Genomic DNA, 25,036 nt, shown 5'->3' on the forward strand with positions numbered 1-25,036 from the left:
TATGATTATATATCTCTATGTATAGCAATTATGTGATACATAAATGTTTATGCATGATGTTTTTAACAGAGTTAAAGGGGTAGTATGACTTTATATCATGAACCTCCAAAGGCAGTCATGTATATCCTAAATCCCAAGTGATATACCATGAAAAACATGTGCCATAAAATTTTTGAATATGACAAACAAATGAAAGAAATAACAAAGACACATCTCTTAACTATACATTCAACAAATTAGAAAATTTAATCAATAACGGTATCACACTTAGCAAGCTTTATAAAAAGAAAATCTTATAGGAAATTCTTACTTTCAGAAGCTTATTTGAAACTCACAGTAAACCTTTGCAGTGATCATTAAAAATTATCACACAAAGTTTTAACATTAGTTATTAAGAAATCACAGGTACGATGGCCCCCAAAAGCAATATTCCATAACATCATGTAACATCCTATGAATTATTTCCTTATTTTTTTCAGATTAATCATTTCACACTCATCTCTTCTCCTCTTTCATAAAATCATGCAGCTGAAAAATAATGTGACTGAATTTATTCTGCTTGGGTTGACACAAGATCCTGTTAGGAAGAAAATACTGTTTGTCATTTTCTTGATTCTTTACTTGGGGATATTGCTGGGTAACCTGCTGATTATTGTCACCGTCAAGACCAGCCGGGCACTTGGGAGTCCAATGTACTTCTTCCTTTTCTACCTATCCTTATCTGATGCCTGCTTCTGTACCTCCATAGCTCCTAGAATGATTGCTGATGCCCTTTTGAAGAAGACCACTATCTCTTTCAGTGGGTGCATGATCCAAGTCTTTGCATTCCACTTCTTTGGCTGCCTGGAGATCTTCATCCTGATCCTCATGGCTGTTGACCGCTATGTGGCCATCTGTAAGCCTCTACACTACATGACCATCATGAGCCATCGAGTCTGCGGTGTGCTAATGTCCCTGGCCTGGGTGGGGTCCTGTGTGCATTCATCAGCTCAGATTCTTCTAGCCTTGAGTCTGCCTTTCTGTGGTCCCAATGTGATTGACCACTACTTCTGTGACTTGCAGCCTTTGTTGAAACTTGCCTGTACAGACACCTATGTGACCAACCTACTCTTGGTGTCCAACAGCGGGGCCATCTGTACCGTGAGCTTCGTCATGCTGATGCTCTCCTATGCTATCATCTTGCATTCTCTGAGAAACCACAGTGCTGAGGGGAGGAGAAAAGCCCTCTCCACCTGCATCTCCCACGTCATCGTGGTCATCTTGTTCTTTGGTCCTTGCATATTTATATACACTCGCCCGGCTACCACCTTCTCCATGGATAAGATGATAGCTGTGTTTTATACAATTGGGACACCTTTGTTGAACCCTCTGATTTATACCCTGAGGAATGCAGAAGTGAAAAATGCCATGAGGATGTTATGGAGTAAGAAGTTGATGTCAGATGACAAAATATGAGTAGAAATTTCAAGATTTATTCAGTGTTTGAACTGACCTAGAAAAAGTCCATAGAGACCATTCTCATCTCGTTGTGAAGTTAGCATAATTCTGTCTTAGGGTGTGACAGCCACTGCCCTTAAGATTGAAAAGCAGCGTGCACACACATACTTGTTAGTGTTGAGTCCGACTTATGTAGAGGAAGAGAGGACACTAGATGTGAGCAGGCTTTAAAGCCCAGCAGCTTGGACGCTGCGTCTCTGTATCTCTCACTTGCTGTATTAATGTCTCTGAGGTTTCCATCTAATGTGTTCCCTGCCCTTCTTCACCTTGCTGTCTCCTGTTTTGCTCCTATGTAATCTTGCCCTATATTCTAAAATACACAACTTAGTAACATTTTTGTTTCCTCAACATTTTTATTAAAAGTTTCTCTTTCATCATGTCTATTCAATGCCCTTCAATTAGCATTTTTGTTCCTGATTAACACTTGATTCAAATAACAGCAGAAGCTTCATGTAGTAAGAGACAGTATATAATCTAGCAGTTTTTTCCTTTCAATTATTTTTTGATCACTCCAAATTCTTACCATACATTTAAGCAGACCCTTCCTTCTCAGGTGGAAAGTTAACATTCTGAGGTCAGATTTTTCAATCTTAAGAGGGTTTTAATTGTTCAGTTTCTTCTCACTTTCGCATTTTTAATAAAATCTACACTGTGCTCCTCACATGACTGAAGTGACTTAGTTAATAGCATGCTCACTATGCTCCTAATATGGTTTCTTCTAATTTGGGGACAATATAAAGGTTTCTCTTGAATCGTACCAATCACGATATTGAAAAAATAATGCTGGCTATTATAAATATAGTATGTATATTACAAAATAAATAGATTTATGTGGGACTGTAGATAGAGTGTAGACAGTTGATGTTCAGTTCAGTTCAGTTCAGTTCAGTCGCTCAGTCGTGTCCGACTCCCCGCGACCCCATGAATCACAGCACGCCAGGCCTCCCTGTCCATCACCAACTCCCGGAGTTCACTCAAACTCATGTCCACAGAGCCAGTGAATTTCAAAATATTAATATATTGAATATGCTGAATGATATAAGTCAGAAGTTATTTATGCTTGGGAAAGAATTATTTATGTACACATATATGAATTATGAATTTCCTTTCTTGAAAAGGAAAAACTAGAATCAGGAAAAAGTATAGTGGTCTCTAGAAATTCCAAAGGAGAAGCAATGGGAAGAATAGGTGGCACACAAACCAGTTTTAGCAAAGGAAAATAATTCTGTTTTAGATACTTCAAAGACGACATACAAATGAACAAGAGGCATATTAAAGATGCTCAATATTACTAAGTATTAGAGAAATGCAAGGTGAAGCTACAAGATGTCACCTCACAGCTCTCAGAATGGCCATCATTAAAAATGTCTACAAATGATGAATGCTGGAGAGGGTGTGGGGAAATGGGAACTCACCCTCATTGCTGGTGTGAATATAAAATGATACAATACCTAAGGAGAACAATATAGAGGTTCCTTAAAAATGTACTCAATATATCTACTATGTGACCCAGCATACGTATCCTGGAAATATACTAGGAGAAAATGCAGTTCAAAAGGTTACACGCACCCAATGTTCATCACAGTGCTGTTTACAATAGCCAAGACTTGGAAGCAACTTAAATGTCATAACAGAGAATGGAGAAACAAGATACACTGTATATATATATACATACACACACAATGGAATATTACCCAGTAATTAAAAAGAATGAAATATACCAATTACAGCAACAAGGTTGGACCTGAGATTATCATACTAAGTGAAGTAAGTCAGACAGAGAAAAACAAATATCATATGATATGGCTTATATGCCAGAATCTTAAAGTAAAAGATACAAACAGACTTATTTATAAAACAGGAACAATCAGAGACTTAGAGAACACAATTATGATTAACAAGGGGATAAAGGGGGGAGGAGAGGGATAGACTGTGAGTTTGGGATTGACATGTACATGCTGCTATATTTAAAATAGATAAACAAGAACCTACTGTACAGCACAGGGACCTCTGGTTAATATTCTATAATAATCTAAATGGGAAAATAATTTAAAAACAAAGGATGCTTGTATGGGAATAACTGAATCACTTTGCTGCATACATGCAACTAACACATTATTGCTAATCAATTGTATTTTAATATAAAATAAAAATATAAAAACAACTAAATGAACGAAAGCAAGGTTGTAAAGTGTTGATATAAGAATAAACATAAAAATTATTGAAACATAATCGAAAGTCCATAAATAGACTTAAAAAATGAAAAGTTTTACAAAGATATCAAAGTAATTAAAGCAGAAATAATATATTTTTCAGCAAATTATACCACATCAATTGGATATCCTTATATAAAAAAGGGAACCTCAATCACTACCTCGTGCGATAGATGAAAATTAGCTCAAAATGAGTCATAGATCAAGAAGTCAAAGTTAAACCCATAAAAATTCTGTAAAAAACTACAATCAAGAACCAAAAAGTTGACATTGTTAATATTTTAAATCTTCTGATCATTAGAGATCATAATTTTAAAAATAAAAAGGCAGTTCACAGAGTACGAAAAAGTTGTATCTACATCCACATGTACCAAATTTTACATTGTATATAAATTTATGTGTAAAATTATATATATAAATTCATTTTATATATGATGCATATATATGAAAGAAGAACTGTATCTAGAATATATATATAAATCACCTACAATTTAGTGATGAGAAACCCAGAACTCCTATTTTAAATTGCACAGAGGTCTTAAAAAAATTCCAAAAAAAGGTATAGAAATTGCCTCTAATATAATTTTAAAAATTATCAGCTTCAGTAGTTATCAAGAAATCAAAGTAAAAACTCAATAGTTTATCACTACATACTTCCTAGAAGGACCAAAATGATACCAAGTGACAGAGACGTCAAATAATTCACTTTGACATCAGAACTAATTTCCTGTGTTTTATGTATCTATCCACATGTGTAATGTCACTTAGTATCCCACAATGTCTGTCACAACTGTCCCAGACAAAACTTATTGAAAAACTTTTTAGAGTTTCTCTTTATAGTCATAGCCTTCTAATGATTGTGAAAAACAAGTTTTGTATTCAAATACTTTTAAATGGCTGCCATTAGTCTTATGGCCTCACTGCTCCAGCTCTCAAGAAATCAGTACTAGGTTTCCAGGAACTCTGATACTGATAACAAGAAAGACGTTCTCTGACATGAGTGCAGAAATTAACTTCATCGCAGGTCCCAAGGCTGGAATACTGCTCTCCTTGTCATTCACATGGCATTGTCCTTCTTAGAAAACCAGGCTCGTATAAAGGGGATTCACCTATTTTAGCTGCAAGTGCAGGGAATACAACTCTCCACTCAAGAATGAGTGTTTCTCAAGCATGTCTCTTCAGAATACCTGCTTGTAAGAAAAAGCCTTTCCATCAAAGCAGATAATTAGTTCCTGGGAGAGAAAGAGCAGCTATAAGACAAAGTCCTTGAACCCTTATTGGAACCTTGTTAAATATCCACACATGCAATTGAAAATGTTTTTATCTGCTATTTACATTTCCAGAGGAAGACTTGTCAAGAGTTGAAAGATCCATTTGAAGGTGTTTCCACCACATTTTCTGCCTACTGACTTTTGGAGTAGACCATCCATGGATGATCATTTCTCCATGGTTTTCTATCTCAATTTATTCTAAGTTCAAGTTCCAGGTTTTCTGTGAAATTTCATTGACTCTTTAGGCTAGAAGGAAATATGTAAACATATAGAATGACTTATCTCCTACTGATTTGATACTGAGTTATCTGAATAGCTTCTTTCTGAATGTGTCGCATCTTTCTTATTGAAATTTCCTTATCCTAAGAGGAGGTCAGTTTGAAGATGGGATTAGTTCTGAATACCGTCAAATATCATTAATGTCATCTAAGACCAGAAGGTAAGTTCTTCAGCAGTGGTGATACTTAGTAAAGACTGTTACTTTATGTACGTTGCTGTTGTTCAGCTCCTCACTTGTGTCTGACTCTTTGCGGCCCCATGGACTGCAGCACACCAGGCCTCCCTGTCCTTCACCATCTCCTGGAGCTTGCTCAGACTCAAGTCCATTGATATGAGTTTATGTATATAGTAACTATGTTTTAACACTTTTCAAAAACAATAGCAATTTTGAGCGGGGTTCAGGATGGGGAACACATGTTCACGTGTGGTGGATTCATGTCAGTGTATGGCAAAACCAATACAATATTGCAAAGTAATTAGCCTCCAAATAAAATAAATATATATAAAAAAGCAATACTTAAAATGTTAAAAAATAAAGAATTAAATTTTAAAATTTATTTTTAATTGTAAAAGAAAGAATTCACCTTACTCTTCCACAAAATGTTGAAAATGACAGTCCCAGTGATTGAGCATATTAGCTTGGGAATTAGAAACCCAGATTAGAATCTTGCCTTTTCCCACCTGCAGCTTCTTGATCTGGGGTGCATTTCTTGCCCTTTTATTCTTATTTGTTCTAATATCAAGTGAGAAGACTAATCCCCCTCACAGGCTGTTATGTGAATATAAATGTATCCAGCACACCATTGAAGACACACAGGAGAACTTTACTTATTTTTATCACTGTTTTTCACAGAGGATTAGGAAGCATTGACTTTTTTGGAAATAATACAGAAAAAAAATTAACCCTACATTAAACCGAGGAACAGTCATCTCCAATTTTAAAGAAGCCAAAGAGGCCCATATTATGCATAGCAGTTGCTCCAAAGAGTTCTACATATCCATGTTTGGACTAAACAAGTCATGGTTTGTACCAATTAATAATCATGTTGATGTATTTTTGTGTGTGAGGTGTATTTAAATTTTGTTTCCAATGGCATGATTAGTCTTAATTATTAAAAAAAGTATATGATGGCAAAATAAGTGTAGGTTAGAAAATTGGGTCTTACAAATTTCTTAATCTGATGAGATTCAATTTTTTCATTTGTCAAATTAAGTTAATGACATAATTATTGCTATTGTGTGCTATGATTATTTCTTCTATATGGATGGAATGATACCATTCACATAGATTTATCCCAGATCACTTCTCTACCTGGATGACACCTTGCAGGTAGCTCTGTCTGTGTTTGAAATCTGAATGGTCCATTCATAATGTACATATTTATTTGTGCATCGTTTGCATACACACTTTTTTTTAGCAGTTTACTAATATCACACATTTAGCCTCTGATTATTTGCGACTTCATATACTAACAGTCCAGAAGTGTACTTGTTGGAAAGGAACCGTCCTTTTTTTTTCTGACCTCCTCCCCAACTCCCCCATCATTCTTTCCAGAAGTAATGAACTGCAGTTAATGGCTGGATGTGCATTTTTCTAGATGGTTTGTATGCATAAGGGCATATTTTGAAGCAGCAGTGGGTCATAAGGTATAGCTGATTTTTCAAGTGTTACTGGATAGTGTGGGCACCTTTTTATGTGTGTGTGTGTGTGTTTCTGCCTAATCCTTTTCCTGTTGTCTGGTCTATCTGTGTTCATCACTTTAATAGCTGCTTCCTATTCTGTGAGTCATTCAATCCAGTCCTCATGATGGGACTGATCTTGTAAATAGCTCTACAGCCAGCATCTTTGCATACAGCTGTTTGTCCCTTTATCTGCTTCCTCAGAATAAACTCCTAGAAATGAGGTTGTTAGAGCAAAGGTAGGTCGTTACATGGAGGGCCCAGGAAGCTTTGCCAGGCTGAAACTCTCATTGGCAGTGTTGAGAACCCATTTTCTCCCAGCTGTCTTCACTGGTCACTGCTCAGATGGGCCTCCACCAGTATTAACAGCCACACATCTTAGGCTGAGGCTCTAAGCTTAAATTTGCATTGATCTCTGTTTACTCGGCATGCCCACTTTTTTCTCTATCACTGCACACTATGAAGTAGCACTAGTGGTAAAGAGCCCACCTGCCAATGGAGAAGAATTGAGATGTGGGTCTGATTGCTGGGTCAGGGCGATTGCCTGGAGGAGGAAATGGCAAGCCACTCCAGTATTCTTGCCTGGAAAGTCCCATGAAGAGAGGAACTTGTTGGGTTACAGTGTGTGGGGTCTCATAGAGTCAGACACGACTGGGGTGACTTAGCGTGCACACAGCCATGCCATGCATGTAGTGATCTATCGTTAGCAGTGTACCTATGAATGACTGGATTAGGGAAGTTCATAGGAAAGGTGTTAATTCTGTTGCAGTCACTGCTGTATCTTTTCAGTACTTTCCCACACCAATGCTCGGCTACAACTTGTGTCAGCTCGTATGTAGTCTGATTCCTGTATTCTTTCAGCCTTGCATCCTCCTGTCATACAAATCACACAGATATCTTTACTGGACTTATATGCAGCATTCCCTGTTTCTCAAATCTCTATTCATCCTTATACTCACAGTCTCAGTTACCTTACACGGTTTCCCATTTCCTAAGAGTAGCGAGAAAATCCATCAGCCATTCATAACTTTCACATCCATTTTCAGCCTCTTGGGCTTAGCTACTACTGTGTGCTTACTCAGCCACGTCTGACTGTTTATGGCCCCATGGACTGTAGACCATCTGGCTGCTCTGTCCATGGGATTTTCCAAGCAAGAAATGGAGTGGGTTGTCATTCACTTTTCCAGGGAATCTTCCTAACCCAGGGATCGAAGCTGCCTCTCCTATTTTTCTTGCGTTGTCTGGCAAATTCTTTCCCACTGAACTACCTGGGAAGCTTTGCTACTACTATGTGTAAGACCTGTTGATTCTCATTAGGCTCTGGGTCATCTCAAATGATTAAATGTGCACAGATGGTCTACTGCTGTGTGTGCATAGGGTTCCTCATGTCTCCAACTATAAACATATCCTAGGAGAGGATTTGAGTTAACTTCGTTAACTTCAAGAGATCAGAAATATTTTCTTCCTTTATCAAAAGAATAAAGTTACTCTTCAGAATTCAGAACTCAATAGAACTTGACATTTATTACATGGAAAGGATAATGAATCCAAGATTGAGCTAATATGATGTATTTTTTTTCAGGTTATGCAATGGGTTATGTAATTAATCATAATATAATATACATGGAGAATAGGAACAATGTGACAGAGTTTGTTCTACTGGGACTCACACAGTATCCAAAGCTGCAGAGAGTCATATTTGCAGTGTTTCTGGTCATCTACATTGTCTCTGTGGTAGGGAATGTGTTCACCTTGGTCACCATCACAGTCAGCCCATTATTGGGGTCCCCGATGTACTTTTTCCTGGCTCATCTCTCTTTTACTGAAGCTTGTTACTCCTCTGTCAATAACCCGAAATTGATTGTAGATTCCCTTCATGAAACAAAAACTAGCTCTTTCAATGAATGCATGACTCAGATCTTTGGGGAACATTTGTTTGGAGGTGCTGATGTCATCCTGCTCACTGTGATGGCCTATGACCGCTATGTGGCCATCTGCAAGCCATTGCACTACACAAGCATCATGAACCGGCAGTTGTGTTGGCTGCTGATCGGAGTGGTGTGGGTGGGGAGCTTTCTTCATGCAACCATTCACATCCTCTTCATCTTCCGCTTACCCTTCTGTGGCCCTAACGTCATAGATCACTTTATGTGTGATCTGAACCCTTTGCTCAACCTTGCCTGCACTGACACCCACACTCTAGGGCTCTTTGTTGCTGCCAACAGTGGTTTCCTCTGTCTGTTAAACTTCCTCCTCTTGTTGGGCTCCTATGTGGTCATTGCGTGCTCCCTAAGGACACACAGTTTGGAGGCAAGGCGCAAGGCCCTCTCCACATGTGTCTCCCACATCACAGCTGTCATCATATTCCTTGTGCCCTGCATTTTTGTGTACCTGAGACCAGCAACTACTTTTCCGACTGATAAAGCAGTTACTGTGTTTTATACAATGATAACTCCCATGTTAAATCCCTTAATCTATACCTTAAGAAATGCCCAGATGAAAAATGCCATTAGGAATTTGTATAATAGAAAAGTGATTTCAGGTGATAGATAAAATTTATAGGAAGCCCAGCATTGATTCTACTAATGCAAAGGTCAAAAAGACATTGCTGATGCTTTCAGCAGAGAATACCTATGAGACAAAAGGAAAATAAATAGCCAGTATACATCACAGATTCTGCAGGGGGGAGAAGAATTGGTTATAAGAAAAGTCAGGAAAAACTTAACAGGAGACTAGTTTTGCATGTTTGGAACATTCTACCAGGTTGGGGCTTAGTTTTTCCAAGTTTCTTCAGTGTATGTGGATCAATAAACTCATTCTAATAAAACAAAATGAAATAAATTAAAAAAAACACTCATATTTAACAGTAATCTCTGTAACAATCCAATGAAGTCGATATTGCTACTACCCTCATTTTAGAGGTGGGAAAGCAAGCAGAAAGAGGAAAGTTCCAAAACAGAAATATTGAAGATTATTTAGCTGTATTTAGCTGACCTCTCAGACTGTGTTGTCAGCTACTGAGCTATGTTGCCAGGCAATGATAACAGAAAGGACACATAACTACATTATTACTTCCATTTTTGAGACAGGCACTGTGCTGAAACACACACACACATACACACATATATATACATATATATAATTTTATATATGGTATATAACTAGTTTAGGGGGTGAAACTAATAGGCCATTTAACCTCTAAGGGGTATGAAAGTTATATTACACCATATTTCCAAACTTTCCTGTTGCTTTCAGAATCATTTTGCTTTGCTTATGTCATGATCTTATCCTGATAATCCATCAAAAATAGTGATGATTTAAGTAAAAGTATAGCTTAATATCAGAAAGAAGAAATATCAGAGAGAAATTTTGCTTTATTAAATAAATAAAATGTCATACACTCTATAATACTTACCTACTTGTTAACAATAGTTTCTGCAAGTAGCACAACATCTGGTTTATGAAAAATGCTGAACTGGTTCAGTTCAGTCTCTCAGTCGTGTCCGACTCTCTGCGACCCAATGGACCACAACACGCCAGGCCCCCCTGTCCATCACCAACTCCCGGAGTCCACCCAAACCATGTCCATTGTGTCGGTGATGCCATCCAGCTATCTCATCCTCTGTCGTCCCCGTCTCCTACCACCCCCAATCCCTCCCAGCATCAGAGTCTTTTCCAGTGAGTCAGCTCGTCGCATGAGGTGGCCAAAGTATTGGAGTTTCAGTTTTAGCATCAGTCCTTCCAATGAACACCCAGGATTGATCTTTAGAATGGACTGGTTGGATCTCCTTGCAGTCCAAGGGACTCTCAAGAGTCTTCTCCAGCACCACAGTTCAAAAGCATCAATTCTTCGGCGCTCAGCTTTCTTCACAGTCCAACTCTCACATCCATACATGACCTGTGGGAAAACCATAGCCTTGACTAGACGGACCTTTGTTGGCAAAGCAGTGTCTCTGCTTTTTAATATGCTGTCTAGGTTGGCCATAACTTCCCTTCCAAGGAGCAAGCGTCTTTTAATTTCATGGCTGCAATCAGCATCCGCAGTGATTTTGGAGCCCAAAAAAATAAAGTCTGACACTGTTTCCACTGTTTCCCCATCTATTACACATGAAGTGATGGGATCAGATGCCATGATCTTTGTTTTCTGAATGTTGAGCTTTAAGCCAACTTTTTCACTCTCCTCTTTCACTTTCCTCAAGAGGCTTTTGAGTTCCTCTTCACTTTCTGCCATAAGGGTGGTGTCATCTGCATATCTGAGGTTATTGATATTTCTCCCAGCAATCTTGATTCTAGCTTGTGCTTCTTCCAGCCCAGCGTTCCTCATGATGTACTCTGCATATAAATTAAATAAGCAGGGTGACAATAAACAACCTTAACAGACTCCTTTCCTGATTTGGAACCAGTCTGTTGTTCCATGTTCAGTTTTAACTGTTGCTTCTTGATCTGCATACAGATTTCTCAGGAGGCAGGTCAGGTGGTCTGGTATTCCCATCTCTTTAAGAATTTTCCACAGTTTATTGTGATCCACACAGTCAAAGGCTTTGGCATAGTCAATAAAGCAGAACTTTATTGACTATGAACTTTATTTCAGTTCAGTTCAGTTGCTCAATCGTGACCGACTCTTTGCGACCCCATGAATCACAGCACGCCAGGCCTCCCGGTCCATCACCAACTCCCGGAGTTCACTCAAACTCATGTCCACAGAGTCGGTGATGCCATCCAGCCATCTCATTCTCTGTCGTCCCCTTCTCCTCCTGCTCCCAACTTTTCCCAGCATCAGAGTCTTTTCAAGTGAGTCAACTCGTCGCATGCAAAGTATTGGAGTTTCAGTTTTAGCATCAGTCCTTCCAATGATCACCCAGGATTGATCTCCTCTAGAATGGACTGGTTGGATCTCCTTGCAGTCCAAGAGACTCTCAAGAGTCTTCTCCAGCACCACCGTTCAAAAGCATCAATTCTTCCGCAATCAGCTTTCTTCACAGTCAAATCTCATATCCATACATACTACTGGAAAAACCATAGCTTTGACTAGATGGACCGTGGTTTGCAAAGTAATGTCTTTGCTTTTTAATATGCTATCTAGGTTGGTCATAACTTTCCTTCCAAGGAGTAAGCGTCTTTTAATTTCATGGCTGCAGCCACCATCTGCATTGATTTTGGAGCCCAAGAAAATAAAGTCTCTCACTGTTTCCATTGTTTCCTGATCTATTTGCCATAACGTGATTGGCCCAGGTGCCATGATCTTAATTTTTTTCCAACTTTTTCACTCTCTTCTTTCACCTTCATCAGGAGATTCTTTAGTTCCTCTTTGCTTTCTGCCATAAGGGTGGTGTCATCTGCATATCTGAGGTTACTGATATTTCTCCCAGAAATCTTGATTTTAGCTTGTGCTTCATCCAGGCCAGCATTGTCTGTGATATACTTTCTGTCTAAGCTAATGTCATGATGTATGTCAAAACCCATAAAACCTAGAGTGAACCCTAATGTAAACTACGAATTTTGTTTGATGAAGTTGTGTTAATGTGGATTCCTTTGAATGTAAAAAATACACCCCTCTGGTAGGAGAGTTTGTCCCCGTGTGAGGATCGGGATATATGGTTTTGCCATGAAACTAACTGCTTTACAAAGTAAAATTCATTAGTTAAAAATATACATTTTGTCAAAATAGATACATCAACTTATCTTGAAACTAGAATGTATAAGAGAATTCTGAGAAAGCTTTTATAGAGAAACCAGAAGAGAATTTTATGAAAGTCCTTTTAGCATGCTTCAGTTCAGTTCAGTTCAGTTCAGTCGCTCAGTCGTGTCCGACTCTTTGCGACCCCATGAATCACAGCACGCCAAGCCTCCCTGTCCATCAGCATGCTTAATAAGATTTAAATAAAGATCTTAAAAAATCACAGCAAATACCATTAGAAATAAAACACTAACAGGTTTTTATGAAAGGAAAATAAATTATTGAATATATTTTAAAATATATAAATGCAGTAAAACAAAATGAAACTACCATACGATCCAGCAATTATCCATGTGTGTGTGTGTGTGTGTATGTATATATATATATGGAAAACAGTGACAGATTTTATTTTCTTGGGCTCCAAATCACTGCAGATGGTGACTGCAGCCATGAAATTAAAAGACTCTTGCTCCTTACATATATATATGTGTGTATATATATATATATATATGAAATTACACATACTAATTGAAAAAAATATATTCACCTCATTGTTCAATGAAATGTAATTAAAAGATGCTTGCTCCTTGGAAGAAAAGCTATGATCAACCTAGACAACGTATTTAAAAGCAGAGACATCACTTTGTCAACAAAGGCCCATATAGTCAAAGCTATTGTTTTTTCAGTAGTCATGTACAGATGTGAGAGCTAAGCGCTGATGAATTGTCACTTCTGAAACATGGTGTTGGAGAGGACGCTTGAGAGTCCCTTGCACAGAAAGCAGACCAAACCAATGAATTCTAAATGAAATCAACCCTGAATAGTCATTGGAAGTACCGGTGCTTCAGCACCAAAGTACCGGTACTTTGGCTGCGTGATATGAAGAGCCAACTCACTGGAAAAGACCCTATTTCTGGGAAAGATTAAAGGCGGGAGTAGAAGTGGACGACAGAGGATGAGGTGGTTGGATGGCGTCACTGACTCAATGGACATGAATTTGAGTGAACTCTGGGAGACAGTGAAGGGCAGGAAAGCCTGGCTTGCTGAATTTCACACAGTTGCAAATAGTTGGACATGATTTAGCAACTGAACAACAACAGCAATGTTCAATAGCAGCATTGTTATAATTGCCAAGGAAGCAACCTAAGTGCCTATTACCAGATGAATTGATAAAGAAGACATGGTGCGCGCACACACACACACGTACACACACATACACACACATACACACACACACATACATACACACACACATACACACACATACATACACACACAGAGGAATACTACTCAGTCAAAAAAAGAGTGATAAAAAAAGAATGATATATATTACCACTTTCAGGAACATGGATGGACTTGGAGAGCATTATGATGAGTGAAATAAATCAGACAGAGAAAGATAAATACTGTATGATATCTCCTAAATGTGAAATCTAAAAGCTACGACAAACTAGTGAATATAGCATAAAAGAAGTAGACTCACAGATGTGGAGAATAAACTAATAGTTACCATGTGGGAATGGCAAAATAGGGGTGCAGTAATGGGATGTATAAACTATTGGATAGGTTAAATGATGTATTATAAAACATGGAGAATATAGCCATGACTTTGTAAATGAAAGTAACCTTTAAAATCCTATAAAAATTAAACATTGCAAGAGTCACAATCATTCTAAAGATGCCATGTAAGGGTGTATGCATGTGTGTGCTAAGTTGATTCAGTTGTGTCCGACTCTTTGAGACCCTATGGACTATAGCCCACCAGGCTCCACTGTCCATGGGATACTCCAAGCAAGAACACTGGAGTGGGTTACCATGCCTTCCTCCAGGGGATCTTGCCAACTCAGGGATCAACTTGTGTCTCTTACATCTCCTGCACTGGCAAGCGGATTTCCTCAGCAGTCAGTTCTTTGCATCAGGTGGCCAAAGTATTCGAGTTTCAGCTTCAGCACCAGTCCGTCCAGTGAATATTCAGGACTGATTTCCTTTAGGATGGACTGGTTGGATCTCCTTGCAGTCCAAGGGACTCTCAAGAGTCTTCTCAAACACCACAGTTCAAAAGCATCAATTCTTCAGTGCTCAACCTTCTTTATAGTCCAACTCACATCCATACGTGACTATTGGAAAAAACACAACCTTTACTAGATGGACCTCTGTTGGCATCTTTAAAAGGTAATTATTTGTTTTCATTATCATATTTCCCTTAATAGTATGAGTTTCTATTTATAGAGCATTATTAGTGATCAAAATTCTTATTTGAAACAGTATTGACATAGCACTAAAAACATTTTCTGATACAAATTTAAATACAAATTCCATGAAATGAGACTTGAGACTTTACCAAAATATTTCACAGAAATTACTTAGTACTTTTTGGCTGTCAGGAGTAATAGGTTGACAGCATTTTTCAAATTGAAACATATTGATATATAACTACATAATTAATTTTTAGTGCATAAAAATTATATATATATATATTTAAGTGATCACCAAAATAAGCCATTGACATTCATCACCCCACAAATTTGTAATTTTTTCTCTTGATAAGAGTATTCAATATTTTCTTTTTTAGCAACTTGCAAATGTAAAATACAGTATTGTTAACTAAAATCATCATTCTATACATCACATATCTAGGAAGGATTTATCTATTTTATAAATAAATTTGATAACTATAAGTTTGGATCTTTTGACTCTCTTCACCCATCTGTTATGCCCCTTCCACCCACCTCTGGCAACCCGCAATCTATTCTCTGAATCTATGAATTCAGGTTTGTTTGCTTTTTTTTTTAAGATTTCACATATAAGTACGATTATATGGTATTTGTCTTTCTGCGTCTGTCTTACTTCATTTATTATAATGCTCTCAGATTCCATCTATGTTATTAAAATGGCAAGATTTCTTTCTTTTGTATATGCATATACACTTGTATGCATATATCACATTTTCTTTATCCAGTCATCTGACAGCGGACACTTAGGTAGTTTCCCTGTTGCGGTTATTGTGAATGATGCTGCAGTGAGAATGGGAATCTCTTTGATGTAGCCATTACGTTTGCATTTTCTGTATATTCCACAATTCAGTCCAGCATATCATGTTTCATTTAGTGTTCTTCTCTCTCTACATCATCATTGCTCCTATGGTCAGTCTCTTAATCTGTTTGCTGAGGGATGTAAAGATGAAAACTGCCGTAAGAAGAGCTTAGTGTTAAACATTCTAACCACATCTTAGCAACAACAACAAAGGTGCGGGGAGGGACAGCTGGATGAGATATATGTGGAGTCAGAGAACAAGAGATTATTTCACAGATTGATTATTCCACTGGTACTGTTTTATAAAGTGACATAAATAGGACTTCTGAGCTTCCCTGGTGGCTCAGAAGGTAAAGCGTCTGCCTCCAATGCGGGAGACCCAGGTTCGATCCCTGGGTTGGGAAGATCTCCTGGAGAAGGAAATGGCAACCCACTCCAGTACTCTTGCCTGGAAAATCCCACGGACCGAGGAGCCTGGTAGGCTACAGTCCATGGGGTCGCAAAGAGTCGGACACGACTGAGTTAAAATATAATTAATTTCGTTGGATTTTGAGATGATGTGATCAGGGTTACATGCCTAAAAATCGTCTGGGTTATAGTAATTAAGTCACTACTATATTAAAATGAATACTATAATGAAAAAAGAAAAAAAAAGAGGAAAGTTAGGTTTAGTGCTTTCTGTATTCATCGTCAAAAACTATCGTAACTTCTATCTCTTGAGAATCACTTAACATACTTTTCTACACCCCAGTTTCTTCATCTGTGCAATGGAGCTGATAAGAGTTATCTATCCCTTAAGGTTGATATAAAGATCAATAAGCTAAACCCCATCAATTGGCTCATACCTTACAGAGAGTAAATATTTACTATTATTAATGAGGCTCACAGAGCAGAGCAGAAGCAAGCATTAGTTTTGAATATAGGTGTAAAAGCAGGAAAAGCTGTTGAAAAATTATGAGAGAAAAATTACACAATGCTCAACTCCACTGTTGGCAAATTAGTCTAGTAAGTTTTTTGTAAACCTAGGAAGATATGAAAGAAAGTTCTATATATCTGTTAATTTGCCAGAAAAAAATAACCTTACCTGGAAGTACATTAAAGAACATTCATTTGCCCCCTTGGAGACACAGATGAAAACATTACATGAGGATGGATGAAAATTATTTCTTAACAAAAGGACTGACTACAGGTTTCCTCATATAATAGCAAGGAGAGTTCAGTTCAGTTCAGTTCAGTTCAGTCGCTCAGTCGTGTCCGACTCTCCGCGACCCCATGAATCACAGCACGCCAGGCCTCCCTGTCCATCACCAACTCCCGGAGTTCACTCAAACTCATGTCCACAGAGTCGGTGATGCCATCCAGCCATCTCATTCTCCGTCGTCCGCTTCTCCTCCCGCCCCCAACCTTTCCCAGCATCAGAGTCTTTTCCAGTGAGTCAACTCGTCGCATGAGGTGGCCAAAGTATTGGAGTTTCAGCTTTAGCATCAGTCCCTCCAATGAACATCCAGGATTGATCTCCTCTAGAATGGACTGGTTGGATCTCCTTGCAGTATAAGGGACTCTCAAGAGTCTTCTCCAACACCACAGTTCAAAAGCATCGATTCTTCAGCGGTCAGCCTTCTTCACAGTCCAACTCTCACATCCATACATGACCACGGGAAAAACCATTGCCTTGACTAGACGGACCTTGGTTGGCAAAGTAATGTCTCTGCTTTTTAATATACTATCAAGGTTGGTCATAACTTTCCTTCCAAGGAGCAAGCGTCTTTTAATTTCATGGCTGCAATCAGCATCTGCAGTGATTTTGGAGCCCAAAAAAACAAAGTCTGACACTGTTTCCACTGTTTTTCCATCTATTTCCCATAAAGTGATGGGACCAGATGCCATGATCTTTGTTTTCTGAATGTTGAGCTTCAAGCCAACCTTTTCACTCTCCTCTTTCACTTTCATCAAGAGGCTTTTGAGTTCCTCTTCACTTTCTGCCATAAGGGTAGTGTCATCTGCATATCTGAGTTTATTGATATTTCTCCCAGCAATCTTGATTCCAGCTTGTGCTTCTTCCAGCCCAGCGTTCCTCATGATGTACTCTGCATATAAGTTAAATAAGCAAGGTGACAATATACAACCTTGACGTACACCTTTTCCTATTTGGAACCAGTCTGTTGTTCCATGTCCAGTTCTAACTGTTGCTTCCTGACCTGCATACAGGTTTCTCAAGAGGCAGCTCAGGTGGTCTGGGATTCCCATCTCTTTCAGAATGTTCCACAGTTTATTGTGATCCACACAGTCAAAGGCTTTGGCATAGTCAATAAAGCAGAAATAGATGTTTTTCTGAAACTCTCTTGCTTTCTCCATGATCCAGTGGATGTTGGCAATTTGATCTCTGGTGCCTCTGCCTTTTCTAAAACCTGCTTGAACATCTGGGAGTTCACGGTTTACATACTGCTGAAGCCTGGCTTGGAGAATTTTGAGCATGACTTTACTAGCGTGTGAGATGAGTGCAATTGTGCGGTAGTTTGAGCATTCTTTGGCATTGCCTTTCTTTGGGATTGGAATGAAGACTGACCTCTTCCAGTCCTGTGGCCACTGCTGAGTTTTCCAAATCTGCTGGCATATTGAGTGTAGCACTTTCACAGCATCATCTTTCAAGACTTGAAATAGCTCAACTGGAATTCCATCACCTCCACTAGCTTTGTTCGTAGTGATGCTTTCTAAGGCCCACTTGACTTCACATTCCAAGATGTCTGGCTCTAGGTCAGTGATCACGTTATCGTGACTATCTTGGTCGTGAAGATCTTTTTTGTACAGTTCTTCTGTGTATTCCTGCCACCTCTTCTTAATATCTTCTGCTTCTGTTAGGTCCATACCATTTCTGTCCTTTATCGAGCCCATCTTTGCATGAAATGTTCCTTTGGAATCTCTAATTTTCTTGAAGAGCTCTCTTGTTTTTCCTATTCTGTTGTTTTCCTCTATTTCTTTGCATTGATCACTGAGGAAGTCTTTCTTATCTCTCCTTGCTATTCTTTGGAACTCTGCATTCAGATGCTTATATCTTTCCTTTTCTCCTTTGCTTTTCGCCTCTCTTCTTTTCACAGCTATTTGTAAGGCCTCAGACAGCCATTTCGCTCTTTTGCATTTCTTTTCCATGGGGATGGTCTTGGTCCCTGTCTCCTTTACAATGTCACGAACCTCCGTCCAGAGTTCATCAGGCACTCTATCAATCAGATCTAGTCCCTTAAATCTATTTCTCACTTCCACTGTATAATCATAAGGGATTTGATTGAGGTCATATCTGAATGGTCTAGTGGTTTTCCCTACTTTCTTCAATTTAAGTCTGAACTTCGCAATAAGGAGTTCATGATCTGAGCCACAGTCAGCTCCTGGTCTTGTTTTCGCTAACTGTATACAGCTTCTCCATCTTTGGTTGCAAAGAATATAATCAATCTGATTTCGGTGTTGACCATCTGGTGATGTCCATGTGTAGAGTCTTCTCTTGTGTTGTTGGAAGAGGGTGTTTGCTATGACCAGTGCATTCTCTTGACAAAACTCTATTAGCCTTTGCCCTGCTTCATTCCGTGCTCCAAGGCCAAATTTGCCAGTTACTCCAGGTGTTTCTTGACTTCCTACTTTTGCATTCCAGTCCCCTATAATGAAAAGGACATCTTTTTTGGGTGTTAGTTCTAAAAGGTCTTGTAGGTCTTCATAGAACCGATTAACTTCGGCTTCTTCAGCATTACTCGTTGGGGCATAGGCCTGGATTACTGTAATACTGAATGGTTTGCCTTGGAAACAAACAGAATTCATCCTGTCATTTTTAAGATTGCATCCAAGTACTGCATTTCGGACTCTTTTGTTGACCATGATGGCTACTCCATTTCTTCTAAGGGATTCCTGCCCACAGTAGTAGATATAATGGTCGTCTGAGTTAAATTCACCCATTCCAGTCCATTTTAATTCACTGATTCCTAGAATGTCAAGGTTCACTCTTGCCATCTCCTGTTTGACCACTTCCAATTTGCCTTGATTCATGGACCTAACATTCCAGGTTCCTATGCAATATTGCTCTTTACAGCACCGGACCTTGCTTCTATCACTGGTCACATCCACAACTGGGTATTGTTTTTGCTTTTGCTCCATCCCTTTATTCCTTCTAGAGTTACTTCTCCACTGATCTCCAGTAGCATACTGGGCACCTACCGACCTGGGGAATTCCTCATTGAGTATCCTATCATTTTGCCCTTTGTTACTGTTCATGGGGTTCTCAAGGCAAGTATACTGAAGTGGTTTGCCATTCCCTTCTCCAGTGGACCACCTTCAGCTGTGGTCCATGTGATCAGATCGGCTAGTTTCCTGTGATTATGATTTCAGTTTGTCTGCCCTCTGATGCCCTCTCGCAATACCTACCGTCTTATTTGGGTTTCTCTTACCTTGGTCGTGGAAAATCTCTTCACAGCCGCTCCAGCAAAGTGCAGCCGCTGTACCTTACCTTGGGTGAGGGGTATCTCCTCGAGGCCGCCCCTCCTGACCTTGAACGCGGAGTAGCTCCTCTCGGCCCTCCTGCGCCCGCGCAGCCACCGCCTGTTGGACGTGGGGTAGCTCCTCTCGGCCGCTGGTCCTGGCCTCAGGCGTGGGGTAGCTCCTCACGGCCGCACCTCTTTGCGTGGCTCGTTGCGCCCGGGCCGGCGTCTCTCGCGTCGCGTCTGCGCCGCCGGGGCCGGTGTCTCTCGCGTCGCGTCTGATTAACTTCGGCTTCTTCAGCATTACTCGTTGGGGCATAGGCCTGGATTACTGTAATATTGAATGGTTTGCCCCTTGTAACCAATGGGTGAAATGTGGGCCAGTGTGTGGATGTCAGTCCAGCAAGGTAAGTGGAGCATCCCGTCCTGGAGTTCGTCTCTTTCTCGACAAGGTCCAAGCGAGGGGACCTCTGGAGGTCAGCTCGTGAGAGGAGCCCACCCAGTTGCAGTGGATCTTCCCTCCTGGGTTTCGGCACCAGAATGTAAGGAGAGTGCAGAGAAAAAGAGAAAAGAACCTCAAATTGCATAAATAGCAGATCTCAGTCATCGAGGGCTTCTAACATGCTGCAGGTTTACCTCTTTTTGCAGGGCATTTATAGTCCACTTCTAGAGGTGCTCTGATAACCGAGATCTAAAAGGACATTGGTGGGTGGATTATTTGGGAACATACACAGAGTTATTGTTGCTGTTTAGTCGCTAAGCCATGTCTAAATCTTTGCAACCCCATGGACTGTAGCCTGTTAAGCTCCTCTTTCCATGGGATTTCCAGGCAAGAATACCGGAGTGGGTTGTCATTTCCCTCTCCAGGGGATCTTCCTGACCCAGAGATCAAACCCACATCTCCTGCATTGGCAGATGGATTCTTTACCACTGAGCCACCTGGGAAACCCAATATACATAATTAACTTGAACTAAGTAAGCAACCTTTTGGGAAGAAATATATGTACCTTTAGGATATAAAGTTTACTTAAAACTTCACAGAGTTTTGTGCCTAAACCTCTCAGGAATGATGTGGTAATATAAATACAGAGTCTATAAAACTCCATTTGAGTAGTTTTGGATAACAGAATACTCTTCTTATCCTCAAGCTTTTTTTTCTGTAGAATAACCCCCCATCATTTATTTGATTTGTTGGTGTTGTAGGGGACAGTAGTTACTAAAATTATGTAAATGTTGTACTATTTCTTTACAGATCGGGGAAAATTAGAAAGTGAAACTCAGCAGTAGCATTCAAGTCAGAAACTTGAAATCACTTGAGGAGTTAAAGGACTATCATTTCAATGAAGACAGGACAGAAACTATACAAGAAGAATAGATTGAAAATAAGTGCAGAGGGAAATATGTGAGTAAATTATGTCTTTTTCTTCCTTGCCAGGAGCTTCCATAAATATGTGGCATTTCTTACAATGTGTTTTTAACAACTGGGTTAAGAAAATATTAGTTAGCTGCTGCTTTTCAAATAGGCTTTATTGTGAATTCTGTAGCCTAGGAAATTTTTTGATTAAGGGACCAGGAAATTCAAGGAGGGTCTGAGGGTAAACTGAGGGTGGAGAACAGATTCTGGAAAAATAAGATCAAAGCCATAAAATAATACTGCAGGATGAGTGCATATAAAAAAAAGGACACATTTTTATAATTCAAGGGAGAAGGTCAGTAAAACATGAAGCAATATTAAGCTAATTTTTATTCTGAAAAAGACATAATAGCGGAAAGGGCTATTAGAACAATGGAGCTAATTTCTTCATTTCACAGAACCAAGTTCACAGACATAAGTGGCAATGTTAGGACATGCTCCTAAATACATTTCTCCTACCTATTATTTTACATGGCTAAGAGTTGAGATGCACTGATAGTGCTCACACTTGAGAGAATATTAAATTGCTTCCTACAGAAGTAGATGAACTGTATGCTTGTTACATTTTTGAGTGGCTTTTTTATGACAATTTGGAGCTGACTTGGTTTGTGGTTTCTCATAGAGACTTTAGCCTAACTATGTTCTGTGTTTCCATTTACACATTTTTTAAATTTAAGTTTTTGTGACTAGAATGGAACAATGATTGATTAGGGAGATATCATACTTTTATCTATAAGGTTTAAGAAACCTATGCAAACTTCAGAGTTGGGTGAAGTGGGGTTAATGTTAAATCTATTTGTTGCTTTGCTTTTTTTTATTTTTCCTTTTTGAAACTTTGTAAAACAGGCAATGGAGTCTGAAAAGTTAAGCTATAAACCCTAGTTTGCTGCAGACTAGACATGTTATTATATACAAATTATTTAACCTCTGAACATTATTTTTGTTTTGTGTACATTTAACACAATCATCTTGCCATGTGTATACTATTTTATGCTTTTTAAAAAAATCTTTCTCACTTGTGATCAAAATTGTCCCAGAGCCAATCTGAATTCTAAACAATATTTTTCTTGGGTTTAAAGAGAAAAAAAGATTAAATATATTAACTAACTTGCAAAATTTATGTCTGAATTTAGTGGCTTAGTTAAGACATATAACGAGGGATACCCCCAAAATATAATGAATGATTAGATTGTAATCATTATTTTTAAAGACATTAAAATATGTGAAGTTAATCATAGTAGTCCTATGTCAACGAGGAAGATGAGTCAAGGAAGAATGTCAGGTAAGAAATTGAGCACAGCTATAGCCTTCTAGATAAAAAGAGAGCTAACCTTCAAGGAAAATTTTCAGTAAACTCCTAATAAATGCAAATTGATGAATTGGCTTTTCTGAGATTATTCCTAATTTTCCTTTAGATAGAAATTTAAAATTATGTAAATGCTTTAATATGTTTTAGTCATGATAAAGGACATATTTGAAGTATACAGTGAATGCTTCAAGCCAGTAGTATATGCAACATTATTATTTTATTCAAATTGAAATGAACAGCCTTTCTACTTACTGGCTAATATACCATGGTCTGACTGGGGGACTGATCAGAAGCTACTTCTCAATACATTTTCCTTTAAACAAATTCCTAAAATTAGTTTAATTTTACTTTAGCAGAAGCTCTTAAAATTCTGCAATGAAAACAAATTTTATTTCTTTTAAAATTCTATCTCTGTTACAATGCAATTATTCACCATGTAGGTAGCAATGTTAACTTAATCAGTCATAGGGAGAATTGAACCAGACATCTAAACAGAAATCGATCAAGAAGCCAAGTATGAGGTTGATTATGAAAATATATAGCATGAAAATGTAGACACCATGAAGACATCTGAAAAGAATTTAGCCTAGCTTATCTTTGTTATTTATTATTATATAAGTTTTTGATGGAGCACATTGTTAACCAACCACTGTCATCTTTTCAGAAGCATTCAAAACTCTGTTGTGGATTGATAAAAGACATTCACGTCAGCTAACACTGATGCTGATCACAATTTGCTGGAAGAACTAGCAGAAATCAGTCAGTATATATTAACACAGATTCTTAGTAAAAAGTATTTTGAGTACCTGATTTTCATTCAGAGACACTTAAATGAGTCCTATTAAACCTATTAATAATTAGTACCTTTAAAATTATAGGATCGGTACTCTTCTCAATAAGCATTTCTAAATATTCGTTCATGAATTATATCATTTCAGGTGATTGATGTGTTCCATGTACACTAACCATGGAAAAATGCAATCATGTCACCGTATTTATTCTTTGGGGACTTTCCAAAAATAAGAACACTGAAAGTCTTTGCTTCGTCTTATTTTTATTTTGCTACATTGCTATTTGGATAGGAAATGTGCTCATCCTGATTTCTATCACCTGCAGTCCGCTCATTGAGCAACCCGTGTATTTCTTCCTTAATTACCTCTCAGTCTCTGACCTTTGCTACACGTCGACGGTGACACCCAAGCTAATAACTGACTTACTGGCAGAAAGGAAGACCATTTCCTATAGGAACTGCATGGCACAGCTCGTTACCATGCGTTTCTTTGGAGGCATCGAGATCTTTATCCTCACAGGGATGGCCCATGACCGCTACATGGCCATCTGCAGGCCCCTGCACTACCCCATCGTCACGAGCAGGCAGAGGTGTAACGCCATCATCAAGCCTGCTGTGCTGGGCACTTGGACACTCTGCCAGTCAGTTCCTCCTCACCGTCTTCCTACCCTTCTGTGGCCCCAGCGAGACTGATCACTGCTTCTGTGACGTGTACCCTTTGCTGAAGCTGGCCTGCTCGAATACCCGCATGATAGGTTTCTTCGTTATTGCTAATTCGGGCCTGGTTGTTTTGGTGACCTTTGCTGTCTTGATGCTGTCTTACTTCTTTATATTGATGGCATCAGGGCGTAGTCCGTGGGGAGCCGAAGCAAAGCTCTCTCCACTTGCAGTTCTCGTATCACCGTTGTAGTCCTGTTTTTCGCACCTGTGTCATTCATTTACATCGGACCAGCCACAACTTTCCCAGAAGAGAAAGTGTTTGCTCTTTGTTACACCATCGTTGCCCCGATGTTCAACCCTCTGATCTACAGGCTGAGAAACACGGAGATGAAGAATGCCTTGAAGAAAGTTCGGTGTCCTCATGTACTCCTGGAAAGAAAGTAACTTTCTGAAGCTTTTCTGCATTTCATGACGAGGTTCCCTGAGACCGCGGCTGGGAATAGGATCCATTCTCATCACCTCTGCTTGGAGAGATAAGTGAAAAAAAAAAAAAGCATATCCTGTCTGTTGTTCTACACTGGCACCTGACATAATTTTAAGCATTCTTCTTTTTCTTACCCTCTTTCATCTGTCTTAACAATTAAGGACTATGTTTATGCAAAATAGCCAGACTATGTGCTAAAAACAAAAAGTTACATCACATATTTAGCATCCTATTGAAAAAAGATAAAATAAATCATGCACTTTTTGTGCCTT

The 25,036-nt window shown here is 38.9% G+C and overlaps 2 protein-coding genes and 1 pseudogene across 2 annotated transcripts; all 3 read left to right on the forward strand.

The window, feature by feature from the left end:
• Positions 1-522: 522 nt before the first annotated feature.
• On the forward strand, positions 523-1,455 carry LOC148775707 (olfactory receptor 4C16-like). Its single transcript, XM_088843413.1, has one exon. It carries the CDS (start codon positions 523-525, stop codon positions 1,453-1,455), a length of 933 nt encoding a protein of 310 aa, XP_088699539.1.
• Positions 1,456-8,545: 7,090 nt separating this feature from the next.
• Positions 8,546-9,493, forward strand: LOC148775708 (olfactory receptor 4C46-like). Its single transcript, XM_088843545.1, has one exon. The coding sequence runs from the start codon at positions 8,564-8,566 to the stop codon at positions 9,491-9,493; it is 930 nt and encodes a 309-aa protein (XP_088699671.1). The 5' UTR covers positions 8,546-8,563.
• Positions 9,494-23,797: 14,304 nt separating this feature from the next.
• On the forward strand, positions 23,798-24,724 carry LOC129553715 (olfactory receptor 4P4-like; annotated as a pseudogene).
• The last annotated feature ends 312 nt before the right edge of the window (positions 24,725-25,036 follow it).

This window comes from Moschus berezovskii, chromosome 14 (assembly GCF_049115385.1).
Source record: "Moschus berezovskii isolate FMDL1 chromosome 14, NW_MosBer_1.0, whole genome shotgun sequence".
Taxonomy (NCBI): Eukaryota; Metazoa; Chordata; class Mammalia; order Artiodactyla; family Moschidae; genus Moschus; species Moschus berezovskii.